Raw genomic sequence first — 17,304 nt, 5'->3', positions numbered from 1 at the left:
GAGTTGGCCTTGGATGTCATAGGCGAGACTTTGGAGAGTAAGAGAGGATGCCAGACTGAATCAAAAGCACGATATGTCCAGAGAGATGGCCCTGATCCCATGTCTGACATTGAGGGCGTCCATTCATTGTTGGGTGAGTAGAAGCAGCATGTCCAAGGTGGTCTGACGTGGTCTGAAGCCAAATTGATGATCTGAGATGAGGTTGTTCGAGAAAAGGAAGCATTCTATGTCAACTATGATGATGGATTCCATGACCTTGCTGATGATTGGAAGTAAGCAGACAGGTCTGCAGTTAAGGGGATCTGTTTTTGCTCCTTTTTTAATGTCGTGCAGTGATGTTAACGGATTTCCAAGCAGATGAAAGATGACCACCTAGCACAGATGACAGGGTGAAAAGGGTAGAGAGAGGATGTGCAAGAGAGCTTTCAAACTTGTCTCCCTCCTCTAAGCCCTGTTGGCACCTTATTAAGTTTCTCTCTGGTGTATTGCTCCCCTTCCATCCCTTCCTTCTCTTCAAATGGCACTACAGCCGACTCAGCTCATGAGAAGGCTGAATGCCTCAATTCTGTGTTTCATTCCAAATCTTGTGTTCCCAACCCCTCACTCTTGGTACCCATCATTCCCGGTCATACCAAACTGCTCCTGGACTCTGTGTCGTTTGCACCTGAGAAGGTGGAGAAGGTTCTTTCAACCCTCGACTGCTTCTGCCACTGGACCAGATGGTATCAGCTCACGTGTTGTAAAAATCTGCTCTGCTGCTTTTGCATTTCCTCTCTCTCCAACCATTTCACCCTGTAATTTACCATGGGTCATCCTCCATCTACTTGGAAATCAGCCAAAATCACATGACGTTAAAAAAAAAGGTGCAAAAACGAATCCCCTTAACTACAGACCAATTAGCTTACTTCCAATAATCAGCAAGGTCATGGAATCCATTATCGCAGTAAACATAAAATCATTCCTTTTCTCCGACAGTCTCATCTCAGATCATCCTTTCGGATTTAGATCTGGTCATTCGACCTTGAACATGCTGCTGATACTCTCTGAACAATGGATGGAGGCCCTCAATTTCAGACATGAGATAAGGACTGCTTCTCTGAACATATCTCAGCTTTGACACAGTCTGGCATCTTGCCTGCTCTCCAAACTGTCTGAAATTTGGAACTTAAGGCCAACTCCACACATGGCTTACTGACTTCGTCCACTCCTGGAGCCAACATGTGGCTCTCAACAGAACCCTTTCATCTCCTCTCCCTGTCAAAGCTGGAGTAACCCAAGGCAGTGTTCTGGGCCCAGTCCTGTTCCTAATCTTCATAAATGATTTCCTCATCCTTCATACAGACAGGCTGCAACCTCTTCCCTCTCTTCAGACCTTTAACAAAATTCACAAGCTGGTCAAACACTTGGTATACATCTTTCAATCCTGAGAAATGTCACTCTCTCCGAAAGGACAATCTGGCGAACCCTCCCATCTACTTTCTTAACAATCCTCTTGAGAAAGTTCAGTCATTGAAACTCCTGAATCTCACCATCAGCCATGATCTTTCTTGGGCAAACCACATTTCAAAGTTGGCTTCCAAAGCCAGCCGCTGACTGGGCATCCTCCATTACACAAAATCCTTCCTTGGCACACCTGAACTCCTATCCACCTAGAAGGCCGTCATCCACAATTTGATGGAGTACTGCTCTCTCTTCTGGGCTGGCTCCCCTGCCTTCCATTTTGCTCAACTTGATGCTGTGGTAACCAAGGCTTTCAAGATCATTGGAATCTTTCATGATGAAGCTGAGTCTCTGGGCCTATCACTCGCCATCGCAGACAGGTCCGTGGTCTCTCTGTCTTCTTCCGCCTCCTTACTGGTCTTTCACCCTCTGCTCTTTCTGTGCTCTGTACCCCCCCCAGGTTTCTGCAAGGCTCACATGATCCACCATGAACCCCCCTTCTGGTGAAACTACCGAAATCCAAGATCACTGCTCACCTCCACTCATTTGTTTCTCTTTTTTATCCAACCTGTGGAATCAACTTCCACATCCTCTTCAAACTCATTCTTCCCTCCAGGTCTTAAAATCAGCTGAACACCTTCTCTACAATTCAACTGTTCAACACAATTTCATATCGAACCCAATGCAAAACCATGATCTTTTCTACCCTCGTTAACCCACCCAAACCCTCTTCCTTCCAATTTTCCTTCTGTATATCCAACTTGTCCACCCCATGCATGTGTTCTTTGCATCTTGTTTTTGCCTGTTACATCCTGATTCGTTCAGTGTACCAGCTCTTCCATGAGTCTCGACGAGGTGTACAAAAAAAAAGGAAAAAAAAAAGTTTTCCGAGCGATTGGGACAAACCAACTGCTCACCGGCGCTGGAATTCTGTTATACTGAAGAGCACTTGCATGACAGTACTTAGGTAGGCCGAATGCCCAAGGTTTCGCAGGCCTGTATAGCCTGGCCCATACACAGGCTTCAGTTTGAGGCCAGACTCCTGCAGTGTATCCCACTCAGATGCCCGTGGCTCCATCGTCGGCCGCCGGCCTGGACCCAGCCCCCACTCAGCTTCCTGTGTCACAACAAGAGCACAAACTTAGCATCACCTCTTAATCCAACGATTCACAAAGCTAAATGCAACAGGTACTACATTATGACAAAAAATTCAAAAGGAAGGAGCTCTAGAGTCATCCTGCAGGCCGTTTCACATGCATCGGATTCACTTTAAACGCTTCAGCATCCAAACATTTCTGCTTGCATTGTACGGGTATCAAGAAAGTGTCACAGCAGAAATCAGTTGTCCAATAATATGAGCTTTTAGAACCAAGCTTGGAAGAAAGGTAAACACCATACGATACAAGTTTTGAGAAAAAGGGTTCAAATTCCCATTTGGAATCCCACTGCTGAAAACTGCCATGAACTGCACCAAAGGTGTACTGATGTTGAAAGACTACAGTGTGTAGATGCACTGAACTCAATTTGGTCCTGGCTTATTTTTCAGAGGCTCTTGGTTATTACAAAAGCAATATTTCACGTTACTTTTCGAGGTGTCCTTCGGCTCAGGCCACACACTTGTCCCAACAGAGTGGAGGTTTTCATACGCCGTCAGTACAAAAGTATTTAGGACATGTCCAGAGACAGTGCAGATCATCATTCTCAATAGCTTCACTTTCCAACTCTTCCACTCCACTCCTACATACATTTTGAAGCGTGTGTTTAAAGTCCACTTGGTTTCCTCTACTAGTCGAGTAGTTAGTTAAATATGGTTGGGGAAACGGGTTGTTTCGGTGTGATGGGAAAGAGAAAATTTGATGATCAAGGTCAAAGGCACAATTGTATTGAGAGAAAGGGATGACATGAAGGAGGGAATTAATATGGAGGATTCTGTGCAGCTGGAGATCAGGATTGTAAGAACAGTAACATTCTTGGGGATGCTTTTATAGGGTTCCTGATGTAAAGGAAGAGGAGGAAGGAGGAGTACATGAAAAATTCAAAAGGGCATGTGGTAAGGGAAGAGTGTTGATTATGGGGGATTTTAACTTGCCAGGGATAGATTGGGTCCAGGAACAGGGAAAGGGCAGAACGGATGAGTATTTCTGAGTTTTAGTCCAGGATTGCTTTTTAACCCAGTTTGTAGATAAGCCCACGAGGGGGAGTGCAGTGTTAAACCTCCTTTTAAGTAACGATCCCAATATGATGGAGGAGGTGGAGGTCAGGGAGCATTTAGGAGCAAGTGACCATAACATTGTGTGTGCAAAGATTCTGTTGAGGGTTAGAGTTCAGGATAGTCGGGTGAGGCCATTAGATTTCAGGAAGGCAAACGTTGAGGGTATGACGAGAGAATTGGGTGATGAAGATTTGGAGACTCTAACAACAGCACAATCAGCATCTGAGAAATGGGAAACCTTCAAGGACCAAATCTGTAGAGTGCAGAGTAAGTACATTCCAATGAGGTGTAAAACTAGAAACATAAAGAGGCCAGGGTGGTTGAGTAGTGAGATGCTGTTAAAGATAAGCAGAAGGCATTTATCAGGTACAGAAGAACAGGACTGGAGTCAGACTTCAAAAAATAACTAGGCAAGTTAAATTAATATGAGAAAGACATGGCGAAGAATATTAAACAAAATAGCAAGGCATTCTCTTAGTATATCAGGGGAAGACAGGTTCGGACCAGTGTGGGCCCATTGAGGAATAGCATTGGGAGAGTGTGCCTGGTGTTGGCTTAATGGTTAGGGTGGTGGGCTTGGGATCCTCGGATCCTGAGTTCAAATTCCACTCGGCTGTCGAATTAATACCAGGTGGGGTTGACTCTGCCTGTCATCCTTCCGAGGTCAGCAAAACGAGTGCCAGCATGCTGGTATACTGTGTCGGAGAAGCGACCCGTCCAGGATTGTGTCCAATAGCCAAGAAGACTGCTTAAGCAGCACCAACGCTCTGCACAGAGTATGGTCCCAATGGATGGATGGATCGGGAGAGTGGTTAGTGATGAAGGTGAGATGGTAGTCTTATTAAACAGGTATTTTGCTTCTACTTTGACACAAGAACAATCAGGAGAATTGCCAATAGCTGAGAGTATCTATCGAGGAGGTGAGGAAGGGCTTTTCCAGAAGATCCAGGTTGGAGTGGAGGAAGTAAAGGAACAGCACGGAAATCTAAGAGTAGATAAGGATCCAGGGCCAGATAATATGTACCCGACAGTATTGATGGAAGTGGCTGAGCAGTTAAGCGAGATGTTAATGGATATTTTCAATAGTTCCCTGGAGTCAGGACAGGTACTGGAGGATTGGAGAGTAGCAAATGTAACACCATGATTTATGAAAGGATCCAGAGAAGAATTGGGAAATTATAGACCTGTTAGTTTGACTTCAGTTGTGGGGAAGGTGTTGGAGACATAAATTCGGGACCAGGTGAGGAACAATTTAAATGCAGTAATTTCCATCGAATTAAAGGTAGTTAGCATGGATTGATGAAAGGGTGGTCAAGTTTACCATTGGTTGGGGTTCTATGGAGCAGTTTCTGATTGGGTGGATGAGGGAATGGCAGTGGACATAGTATACCTAGACTTTAAGAAGGCATTTGATAAGGTACCACATCAGAGGTTGTTAGCCAAGGTGAGGGCTTATGGAGTGGCTTGTCGGGTAGCTAATTGGATTGCAAACTGGCTTAGTGGTAGGAAGCATAGAGTGGCTGTGAGTGGGAGGATGTAAGTAGCGGGGTACCTCAGGGATCAGTACTCGGACCATTACTATTCAATATTTATATCAACGATTTGGATAGTGGGGTAAAGAGTAAGCTTTCCAAATTTGCAGATGATACAAAGCTTGGAGGTGAGGTGGATAGCAGAGGGGGTGTTGATCAGATACAGGAAAGTATTGATACTTGTTTAGATTGGGCAAACGATTGGTAGATGGAATTTAACCTGAGCAAGTATAAGGTGTTGGGGATGGGAACGAACACTGAAAAGAGATTACAGGATGCAAGGGGTCATTTTGGAGTGTGTCACACAGGAGAAGGATCTGGGGGAGGTAATAGATAAGGGAGGGAAGCAGGCAGCACAGTGCCAGGCAACTCTCAGGAAAGCAAATAGGATTTTAGGTTGTATTCGGAGGGGGATCATTTATAAATCAAGAGGTGGTGTTAACATTGTATCTGAATTTAACAAGGCCTAACCTTGAATACTGTATACAGTTTTGGTCACAGCATCTAAGATGGGATGTACTGTAACTGCCATAGTGAGCGTTCAGTATGGAGCGACTGGATCGATTCCGGGGCGAGCTCAACTTGATCTAACTTCTTTTGAGTAAGGTCAGCCACTGAAACTCTTGGGTCTCACTATCAGCCATGATCTTTCTTTGGCAAACCACATTTCTGAGTTGGCTTCCAAAGCCAGCCGCCAACTGGGCATCCTCTGTTGTACAAAGTCCTTCATTTGCACATCTCAACTTTTTTTTCACCTCAAAGGCCTTCATCCACAGCTTGATGGAGTACTGCTCTCCCCTCTGGGCTGGCTCCCCTGCCTCATATCTTGCTCAACTTGATGCTGTGGAAACCAAGGCCTTCAAGATCATTGGGATCTCCCATGATGAAGCTGAGTCAATGGGCCTATCACTTTCACATCGGAGACAGGTCGGTGGTCTCTGTCTTCTATCAACTCCTTTCTGGTCTTGCACCCTCTGCTCTTTCCATTCTCTATCCCGTCCTCCACGCCCCCCCCCCCAGAGGTTTCTGCAGGGCGTACACGGTCCACCATCAATCCCCTGATGGTGAAACTCTCAAAATCCAGAATCACTGCTCATCATCCATTTATTTGTTCCTCTTTTTCCCCACCCGTGAAACCAATTTCCACATTCTCTTCAATCTCATTCTTCCCTCCAGGTCTTCAAAACAGCCATTCACCACCATCTCAGATCATGCACAATCCAAAACCATGGTCTTGTCTACCCTCTAAGCCTGGTTGCGTCAGGAAGGGCATCCGGTGTAAAACATGTGCCAAATCACAATGCGGATCATACGGATGATCCGCTGTGGCGACCCCTAACGGGAGCAGCCGAAAGAAGAGAGAAGAGGTCTTGTCCACCCTCGTTAACACCCTGCCACCAAGCTCACCTCCTTCCAAATTTCCAGTTATTCCTTCTTGAGAGTTTGTTGCTGTATCCTTTTTGCCCACTCCATGTGTCTTCCTCTTTTTTTTTTTTTTTTGTATACCTTGTCGAGGCTCGTATGAGAGCGAACACACAACTCACAGCAAGGGGGCATGAGACAAGAGGGGTGGGAGTGGGAGGGACAAAACAGTGGGGAACAGACAGATTAGGTGAACTGTGGAAGGGAGAGGGATGGGGATGGGACGGGGAACATGGTGAAGAGAAGATGGACATTACAGGGACTTTCAGGAAGGAAAGCAGGGGAATTTAAGGAAGTGGGCTTGGGTGGATTATCGGGGGTAGAAAAGATCGAGGATTTGGATGGGGGATGATAAGAGGTGGTGGTGAACAGCTGTTTTGAAAGCCTGGAGGGAAGAATGGGAATGAATAGAGTGAGGAAGCTTATTCCAAAGGCGGGAAAAAAGAGGAATGAAAGGGTGAAGGTGAGCATTGATTCGTGATTTTGGTAGTTTTACCAGAAGGGGGTTGTTGGCGGACCTTGAGCGCCCTGTGGAAATGTGGTGGGGACAAATCGCAGAGAGAGCAGGGGGGGGGGCAAGGTTGGAGAGGAGTCGGTAGAAGACAAAGACCACCAACCAACCTGCGTTGATTGAGTGAGAGGCCCAAAGACTCAGCTTCATTGCAGGAGATGCCGATGATCCTAAATGCCCTGGTTTCGACAGCGTGAAGCCGAGAAAGGTGGGAGGCAGGAGCACCAGCCCAGAGGGGAGAGCAGTACTCCATCAGGCTACGGACAAAAGCTTTGTAAGTGGTCAGGAGCTCAAGAGGGCCGAGGAAGGACTTTGCATGACGGAGGATTCCCAGTCGACGACTGGCTTTTGAGGTGAGGTTGTAAATGTGACTTTGCCAGGAAAGGTCATGGCAGATAGTGAGACCTAGAAGCTTGAAAGAAAAGACTTCTTCTAGAGGATTGTTGAGAAAGTGGATGGGGGGGGGTTCAAAACGGTCCTTTCGAAGAGAGATAGTGAGAGTGTGAGATTTGTCTGGATTGAAAGACATGTTCCACGTGTTGGACCAGTTTGTGATTTTATCCAGATCTGCAGTGAGCGAAGAAGCTGCTGCTTGCCGGTCTGAGGGATGACAGATGGTACGGCAGAGGGTGGAGTCGTCGGCAAAGAGAAATAGAGGATTTTCCAGAGAGTCGGAGAGATCATTGATGAAAACCAGAAAAAGAACAGGGCCCAGAACGCTACCTTGAAGAACTCCAGCCTGCACAGGACGAGGGGATGAAAGAACTCCATTTAGGGCCACACGTTGACTGCGACAGGAGAGGACGTCTGCGAGCCATGAGTGGAGATGGCCTTGAATACCATGGGAAGAGAGTTTGGTGAGTAGAGCAGGGTGCCAGACTGTGTCAAAAGCACGTGATATGTCCAGGGATACGGCTCGGATTTCCTGTCTGGCATTGAGGACCTCCATCCATTGATGGGAGAGCAGAAGCAGCATATCCAGGGTAGAGTGACCTGGTCTGAAACCAAATTGATGATCGGAAATCAAGCCATTGGAGAAGAGGAAGGATTTCATGTCTGAAGCGATGATGGATTCCATAACCTTGCTGATGATTGGGAGAAGGCTGATTGGTCTGTAGTTGCAAGGATCTGTTTTTGCACCTTTTTTATGCAGGGCAGTGATGTTAGCAGATTTGCAAGCAGATGGCAGATGACCTTGGGCAAATGAGAAGGTGAATAGAACAGAGAGAGGGTGAGCAAGAGCAGAAGAGCAGGCTTTGAGGACACGTGGGCTGATGCCGTCTGGACCAGTTGCAGAATCTGAGTCGAGGTTAGAAAGCAAGCTCTCCACCTTGTCAGGAGAAAAGGACACAGAGTCCAGGGACAGTTGGGTGCGACTGGGTAAGGTGGGTAGAGAAAGTGATGGGTTTAGGACACAAGATTTTGATGCAAACACCGAGTTTAGGCATTCAGCCTTTTCACGTGCGGTGTCAGCAGTGCAGTCATTTGAGGGAAGGGAGGGGATGGAGGGGGAACATACACCAGAAACAGATTTGATTAAACGCCACCAGGATTTTGAGGAGGGAGAGAGGTTTGAGAGTTCAGACTTGAGATGAGAAAGATGTTGTTTTCTGGCTCTCCTGAGGGTAGATACACACTTGTTCCGAGCTTTGTGGAAAGAACTGAGATTGCCCTCAGTTGGGTTTGCTTTCCATGAGGCAAAGGCAAGTTGTTTCAGGACAACTGCCTCGCCACAAGCTTCAGTAAACCAAGGGCAGGAGGAAGGGTAGGACAACTGAACACGAGAGGGGATAAATCTGTGCATGAGGGAGAGCAAGTTCTTTGAAAGAATTCCCAGGATGAGTTGATGTTTGAGAAAGTAGTGATAGGAGACCAGTCTGTAAGTTTGATGGCTGCTCGGAGACCCTGCCAGTCGGCTTGAGTGAAATGCCAGACTCGACGGCGGTGAGGTGGTTCTCTGATAACAGCCAGAGAGATGTCCACTTTGACAAGGATGTGGTCAGAAGAACCGATTGGAGCGGATGAAGAGCAGCAGATAATGTCAGGGAAATTTGTCAAAATCAGATCCAGAAGAGATGGAGTACCATTGGTTGAGATCCAGGTCGGGAAGTTGACCGATTGAGTCAGTCCTAATGAGTCGCAGAAAGCTTTTGCTGAGGTGCCATGACAGGTGAGAGAGGTACCCACACCTAGGCAACTGGCGTGATGACAATTGAAGTCACCACATAAGAGGAAGAGAAAGTTTGGATGAAAAGATAGAAGTTGGTCCATGTTTTCGGATAGTGAGGTGTAGATGGAGTCATCACTGTTCGGTGGACGGTACAGTACACATATAAACATGAGGTGGGAGTGGAGGGGAAGCCTTAGCCAGAGGTATTCCTGGGGGTGTGGGGGAGTGAGAGCAGTGCATGGAGAGTGAGGAATAGAGTCTTTGATTAAGAGAGCAACACCTCCACCAGGACGAGGCTCAGGTCTGTCATACCGGAGGAGGGAGTAACCGGGGAGAGATACTTGGGAGTCAGACACGTCTTGGGAGAGGAAAGTTTCTGTTAGGCAGACTATGTCTGGTTTGTCAGTGGCAACCTGTATGGAAAGGTTTGAGCGAAGGCCCGGATATTTGAGGTCCACACTTTTAATGAAGAGGTAGGGGAGGAGGCTGTGGGTGCAGGGGATGGAGGGGGAGGGGGAGGGTAGGAGAAGGGACAAGGGGGGGAGGTAAGGAGGGTTGTTGAAAGAGTGTGGGGTATTGCAGAATAGCTCGGGGAGGGGCCGAATGAGGAGGAGAATAGGCTCTGTGGTGCTGGGGGAGAGGGGGGAGAAGAGACAAGGAAGAAGGAAGTTGAGGATTTGAGGAGGTATAGTGAAGAGATGGAGGTGAGAGGGCAGTGGAGGGAGGCAGCTTGGTGGATGAGAGGGGGGGCAACTTTGAGAAGGATGAGTGAGGGGATGACAGGTGGGAGAAAGGTGAGGGGGGAATTTTTGAGAGAGGTGAGAGGGAGGCTTGGAGGGAGAAGAGTGGGATGGTTGCTTTGAGAGTGAGAGTGAGGGGTGAGGGGGTGAGTTGGCACTGAAGTTGGAAAAAAAAGAATGGTTGATGGAAAGCGAACATTCGTAGCAAACTGTGGTTTTTAAAAGTTTTAGGTCAGAGATGCGATTTAACACAATTCTTGATGGATGCAATTAAGGCGAATTCAGAGAATGGAGAGAAGAAGCGCTGTAATAGTTGGAATTTTTAGGCAAGGAATGAAGGAGAGCTTGAAATGAGAGCAGTCTGTTAAAATTGCAGAAGAGTAGTGCATTATGAAACAGTAAAGAGTACCACATGTGTGAGAGAGGAAGATGAAGCATTATAAGATCGTTTTTGTTGTTAATATTAATGTTTGAGAGAGTTTTCAACAGATTAGGTCATGGAAGTGCAGAAAAAAAAAAAATCGAGGAAGAAGACGAGGAGGAAGATAAGAGGAAGAAGAAGAAGCAGAATCGGGAGAAGGTCAGCGTGTTGTTGTTGTTGGGTTTTTTTTTGAGATAAGAAAGAGATTAGTTGGGAGAATGGGGGATGTTGAAAATTGAAGGTAATGGGGAGGATAGAAATTGAAGGTAATGGGGAGAAAAAACAAAAAAACAAACAAAACAAAAAAAACGATTGAACACCGAGTGGAACCGGTACGCCTCACGCCTAGGCCTCAAACACCCGGTAAGAACGTCGACAAAAATACTCACAAAATAGCACGATTTTTGAAACAAAACCGAACTAGGAACACACAGTAACATGTAGATGAGAAAATTAAACAGTTAAAGCGGGACAGATAACGACCGGAAACTTAACTTTGAGAACGTCAGCAGAGAGCCCCGAAGGAGACTTCTCATCGCTCCAAACCCGGAACCGGAAGTCGAGAGGGGATAAATCTACCTCTAATTCGTCCAAGTCGCCCTCTATTTTGTCCCTCAACTCCACTGTTGGAGTTCCCTCCCCCCCACCTCACTTTGTACTGTCCCTTTTGTTCAATCACGTCCTGATCCGTTCTATGTTCTAACTCTTTCACGAGCTTGACTTTGTCAACAAAAAATAAAATAAAATAAAAACCTAGACTAAGCCATGAGTGGGAGCTGAAGGAAAATATGATCTTACACATTAGAAAGGAGGGGATTATGAGGGGATTTGATTGAGATGCGTAAAATAATGAAGAGTACAGACAGTAAGTGCAGAAGAGTAATGCATGGAATGGTCTCCCTCAAAAGGTAGTGGTGGTAGAAACAATGGATAAGTTTAAATTGGAATTAGATCGGTACCCAGAAGCATTGGGGATAGAGGGGTATAGGGATATTGTCAGGACTTGTAGGTAGCTTGCGTCTGGATGGGTCATTGTATACATGTGTAGTGACTGTGATGTCTGGAAGAGGGTCTCATCAAAAAAGGGAAGATGTGGTTGGTGTTTGTGCACTCAGCTCACAACCACCCACGTGCCTCCTGCCCACCCCTAATACGTATAATAATAAAACAAAATTTCATTTAAATATTAATTTTATTTGCGTACATAACACCTCACCCTCTGCCCAGTGGAATTAAGTATATTGCCTGACAGATATTTTAATCTGGTGTTGGTCTAGCGCAAAGCCTGGTGTTGGCTTCATGGTGAGGGTGGCGGCTTGGGATCCTAGGGTCCTGAGTTCAAGCCCCGTTGGCCGCTGAATTAATACACCAGGAGGTTGACTCAGCCTGTCATCCTTCCGAGGTCGGCAAAATGAGTACGTGTACTGGTAAGGGGGACACTGCATCAGCGGCATAGCTGCGTCCCAACCAATGATGCAACCAGCAGCCATAGGCTGCACTCGAAAGAGAGAGTCTAGCGCAGACATGATTGGCCGAATATATTTTTTAATTAATAAATATATAAAAGCACCCGTGTCTGAAGGAGGAGGTGCAGGTTGGCATTTCCTTCTTGTGACGGTAGGTGGTTAGAGCTCCCCTTGTGTCAATTCAGCGTCTGCGACCGCTTGACAGATGATTTTGACAGATGGACATTCCAAATATTGAAACGGCTACACCGCTTAAAAAGCAAAGAAAAGTGTGGAGGGGCTGATACACGTAAATATTTAATTATCGGGGGTGTTGTGCTGCCTGCTTTCCCTGCAATCATGTGGCTGCTAACATCCAAGAATAGGCCTCTTGGCTGGTACAATGGCCACATAAATCCTGACGGTAAGTGAACACAGAGAGGTCAAATTCAGTTAATAAATGAAGGTAAACAGAGATGGCAGTATAAAATACCTAAGCCATCCCTATAGTTACTCACCTTTTCATGAGTAAAATACCTGTTTTCTATGGACTTAATCCCATTTTTACCTTTGTACTCTCCCCTATGTCCCCGTGACCCCTCTTGATTCTCCGTACCTGCGTCTTTTGACACATAATGTTGATTCCAAAATGCTCCAAGTGTTCAGACAGCTTGGGGTCGATGACAATCTCATCTTTCTCAAACGAAAACACATCTGCAGAAGATTGGTGCAGATAAATATGCAACCAGTTACAACATGGATATTCGCAGAACAGAAGCTTGGGCGTGCAAAAAGGTGAATAAAGCACCAATTGAAGACAAGCCCAACATTGGCATGGAACTCACTGAGTGAAGAGGAAATTCAAGCATAAAAACACAAACAAGATGACAATAAGTATATGCAATAAAACAAGCAAGGTGCCAATCGGCCCATCATGCCTGTGTTTCATCCATGTCCCATTTCGTTAATCTATTTACTCATCTTTGATGTATTTTTACCATTAACATGATAACTACATTGCCTTATGATTAACTTGCACAGCTCATTTAATCTCTACAAAGGAGAATAAATGTGGACGGTGCAGCCAACTTTTATCCTACTCTGAAAGAGGGTGCACTCCAAGATGCAGCAGCACCACATGAGGATGGTAGTTTTAGTTTGATTCAAATCCAAAGAAGAACAAATCTATGACCACAGATTACAGGAAAGTACACGACCAATTGAGTTATCGCAACAACATCCAGTCTCCCTGAGAAGTATGTATATATATATATATATATATATATATATATATATATATATATATATATATATATATATATATATATATATATATATTCTTTTAAATCAGATTTAAAAGCAAATTACAGAAAATCAAGAAAAAACAGACAGGGAGGGACACATACCGGCACCGTCAGGACTTATGGATGCCATGCGGACAGCAAGGGAATGCCCAGTTTCAACGAAGTGCAGCAGCGCATGTCCATTCCCCTCTGTACCGTCCACGTACTTCCGGCCACAACGAATCTCTCCATCAGAGAGATTCAGCCACAGGTTCTTCTTGACGTCACAGCATGCACAGCGCCATCCACTGTGCCCCGTACACACTGCAATTAGTAAGACTACGTGTACATAGAACCAGTTTGTGATGTAAGCAAAAATGAAAAAAAAAATATTAAAAAATTGCATTCAAATTGTACATTGTTGCTCAAACTAATTCCAAAAGGAACTGCAAAAGTAACAGTAACATTTGACAGACCTGGGTGGAATACAAACACCGTTGTCCAGTTGCTGCAGATTTTCAGCTTGGTGTGAGATTTGTCTGAACTCGCTGTCCCAGGGTTCAGCTCCATGGCAAGGGTAGGGATCAGCACGCAGCACAGCATCACATGCAATCGAGACCTGCACCCAAGGCCTCATTCAGTTATTCAACGGCCCAGATCAGACTCACGATTTGTAATTCTCGTATACTGTGTAAATGTTTACACTTCTGAATAAATGCATCAGCACTTCCAGATAAACCAGCCCTCTTCCTTTGAAAAAGCACAGTAACGTTTGTGAATGTCAGCGAGGACCGTCTGCCCATATTGTTCACTCCCAAAGTCCAGTTTTGTAATAAAAATGAGTGAAGGTGAGAATTTCTTTTTAATTTTTTTTAAATCATGCAAGGTGTGTCACAATTATACGAGTCACACACAAACCCATTCGACTCACCACGAGGTATTCACATACGTAGGAGGAGGAAACGAAATACCAGGACCAGAACAAAAATGAACCATTACAATTAGACTCGGCATTGGGATTACTGCACACTCGTACAGTAGCATCCATGTAATGTTTTCAGGGACGAGAAATGACATCGCTTGGATGAACCAAGGAAACCACTTGAATGGGAAAACAGTACGATATTGACCGTCCCTCCGAAACAACATTGATACATTAACAAAAAGATTTTCTGAGTCTGAAGTAATGCACATCTGACTATCTATCAAGCAAAATTGATTTGACCGTGTATGCCGATATGCACACGCTCACGGATGCACCACAAACCCTGCACATCCATCATTCATACCATGGCTGGCAACTCCTCAATGTTGGGCAAACGTATTTCAATCTGTTCTGGAAAGACCACCAGCCAAGCTTCGCGCACCCACTCCAGCCCTTTCTCTTTGAAATTCTCATCTTCATTTTCCTCCTCCACTTCTTCAGCTGTGATGGGAAAGTAAAGGTTCAAAACAAAAGCCTTCTCCATGCCAGTTCGATTATTTTTAATAGCCGGCATTGCACTACATTTTACTTTCAAGTGTCCACTTTAAAATTACCATGAGCAGGCGTACTCAAGAAAAATGTAACACACACACACACACACACACACACACACACACACACACACACACACACACACACACACACACACACACACACACACACACACACACACACACACACACACACACAAATTCCAACTTCTGATATTTCTATATCTACAATGGAGCAAATGCGTATATGGTAATGCATCCATAAAAACAGTATTTTATATATATATATATATATATATATATATATATATATATATATAGATATATATATATATATATATATATATATATATATATATATATACAGTATAGGCCTGGTATTGGCTTAACGGTTAAGGTGGCTCGCTTAAGATCCTCAGTTCTTGAGTTCAAGATTTTAGTTCAAGTTCAAGACTTGAGTTCAAGTCCCTATCAGGCTATTTAAATGAAACCAAGTGGGTTGACTCAGCCTGTCATCCTTCCAAGGTCAGTAAAATGAGTACCAGCTTACTGGGGTAATAACCATTCGAGGTTACCTGCGTTGGAGTGCCAATCCGTTATCGACTGTCCTTGCCAATGAAACTGCTTCAGCAGCCCTATGCATCTTACAGTATGAAAGGAATCCATCCCATCCATTGGGACCACACTCTGTGCATAGCCTTGGTGCTGCCAAAGCAATCTCCTTTGCTATTGTGCAGAGCACTGGACGGGTCGCCACTCCGACACAGGATACCAGCAAGCTGGCACTCATTTTGCCGACCTCGGAAGGAGGACAGGCAGAGTCAACCCCACCTGGTATTAATTCAACAGCTAAATGGGATTTGAACTCAGGATCTTGGATCCCAAGCCCACCATCCTAACCATTAAGCCAACACCAGCCACATGAAAGGAATGGTGGATGTGTGTGTGTGTGTGTGTGTGTGTGTGTGTGTGTGTGTGTGTGTGTGTGTGTGTGTGTGTGTGTGTGTGTGTGTGTGTGTGTGTGTGTGTGTGTGTATATATTGTTGCGGATTCGCACCCGCCGGCGTGCGAACGGCCACGTAACTCGAATCGCGGCACGTCGCCCACCGGACGGACAATCCCGTCGTGACCCTCTCGGACTAACGCCGGGAACTAGTCACGGGTGGGCCTTTCGGCCTCACCACGATCGTGCCAATCGGCACCCGCGTGGGATAGGGTTGCTCGCCAAATTCGACCTACCTAAGTACCCATACGGAAGGTAGACCGGGCGATCGCACCTCGGCGCAGGTCGACTTCGGACACGGGCCACTTTAAGCGACCCGTTCGGTACTATCGGGATAACCGAGCGGTGTTATCGTCAACCTGGACGGTTCGATTAATTATCGGGCGTTTTAGCCCACGACCAACCCTTTACGTGAAGTAAGATGGAGATTCAATAAAGGAAAAGACGAAGCGAAACGGGAAAACAGTTCAACATAAAGCACATTTATTTCGCGATGAACGGAAAGCACACATATACAATTACACCAAAAGCAAATGTAAAAGAAGAAGAAACACACAATAATACACAAAAAGCAAATGTAAAAGCAAAACACAATGCAGAGCAAACCGACTACCGAGCACACGGCAACACTTATACAGTTTTACTTCACAGACGGCGCCGACAACACATATACTCAAAGCAAAAGAAAAGGACCACCCTCAAGGATGAGGGGGGCAGGCGGGCCTGGGGCCGAGACCGCGTCGGGCCTACCCGTCTGGTGATGAGCCGCAAAATGGCGCTGGCGCCCCGACTCCGCGGGCCTCGCTGGGACTGCCTAGTATGGGGTGGGAACGGGGCCCCCTTCTCGCACTATCTCAGCGCGGGGGGAAACAGTAGGGGGTTGTTGATGCTCGGGGGAAGGAGGATATCTCCCTGTCTCGGGTCCCGCGACGAGCGTCTCCACCACGACCTTGGTCGCGTTGCCGGCCTCTCCCCTCCGCAGCTCCCCAACTCTGACACGAGCACCCCCTCGACCGCCTTCGCCGCCGCCAACTCTCCACAGCTCCGTCCAACCGCCTTCTCAGACTCCTCTCTTGACTGGCTCTTCCCAACTCAACTCTGAACTGATCTTGACTGACTACTACTGCTTCTTCTTCCCAACTCAACTCCGAACTCCACTTAACTGACGAACGCGGCCCTTTATATCCCCCGTGGCCTCGCTCCTTCACCTTCGACCCTTTACCTCTGACCCTTCACCTCCGGCTGGCTCCCCATTGGACAGAGGAAAAGTGGGCGTGAATGCTTTTTGATCCATGAATTTGCATATAGCGACCACACTCCAACGCACCTGGAGGCGGGGCCAAATCGCCCCACGCTCGCCGATAGGACGGAACAGAAGTGGGCGTGAGTCGTTTTTGATCCGTTTTCTTCGGAAAGGCTGTGATGTTTCTGCACACGCTGCTCGGTGCGCGCCCTGCACGAGTCCAGTATCAGTGCCCACAAGCGGCGTGGAAATGGCGGAGATGCGATGGTTGCGAGGGCGAGTTGTGACGGTAAAGGTCATGGCTGTTGGCGTTGTTGTTGTTGTGTGATGGCTGTTGAGACGTGGTTGGTGGTGGTTGTGATGGTAGTAATGGCGGCTGGTCCAAAATAAAGATAGTAAAAGAAAA

At 46.3% G+C, this 17,304-nt stretch overlaps 1 protein-coding gene across 7 annotated transcripts in view; it reads right to left on the bottom strand.

The window, feature by feature from the left end:
- Positions 1-17,304, bottom strand: part of LOC147019045 (ubiquitin carboxyl-terminal hydrolase 13-like) — a 115,761-nt gene that overhangs the window by 59,764 nt on the left and 38,693 nt on the right. For 6 of the 7 annotated variants that reach the window (XM_085899245.1, XM_085899242.1, XM_085899243.1 and 3 more), the window contains 5 exons: positions 14,466-14,602; positions 13,653-13,795; positions 13,300-13,484; positions 12,510-12,607; positions 2,358-2,557 (listed from right to left, as the gene is read on the bottom strand). In XM_085899245.1, the coding sequence (XP_085755371.1) occupies positions 2,358-2,557; positions 12,510-12,607; positions 13,300-13,484; positions 13,653-13,795; positions 14,466-14,602 (763 nt within the window). Of the gene's footprint in view, positions 1-2,357; positions 2,558-12,509; positions 12,608-13,299; positions 13,501-13,652; positions 13,796-14,465; positions 14,603-17,304 lie in introns of all 7 variants that reach the window. The other variant, XM_085899244.1, reaches the window with a different exon arrangement.

This window comes from Eptatretus burgeri, chromosome 10, assembly GCF_056783735.1.
Source record: "Eptatretus burgeri isolate ZD-2024b chromosome 10, Ebu_testis_v1, whole genome shotgun sequence".
NCBI classification, from domain to species: Eukaryota; Metazoa; Chordata; class Myxini; order Myxiniformes; family Myxinidae; genus Eptatretus; species Eptatretus burgeri.
Note: the sequence above shows the minus strand (reverse complement) of the source record. Positions and strands in the feature narration are given on the sequence as shown.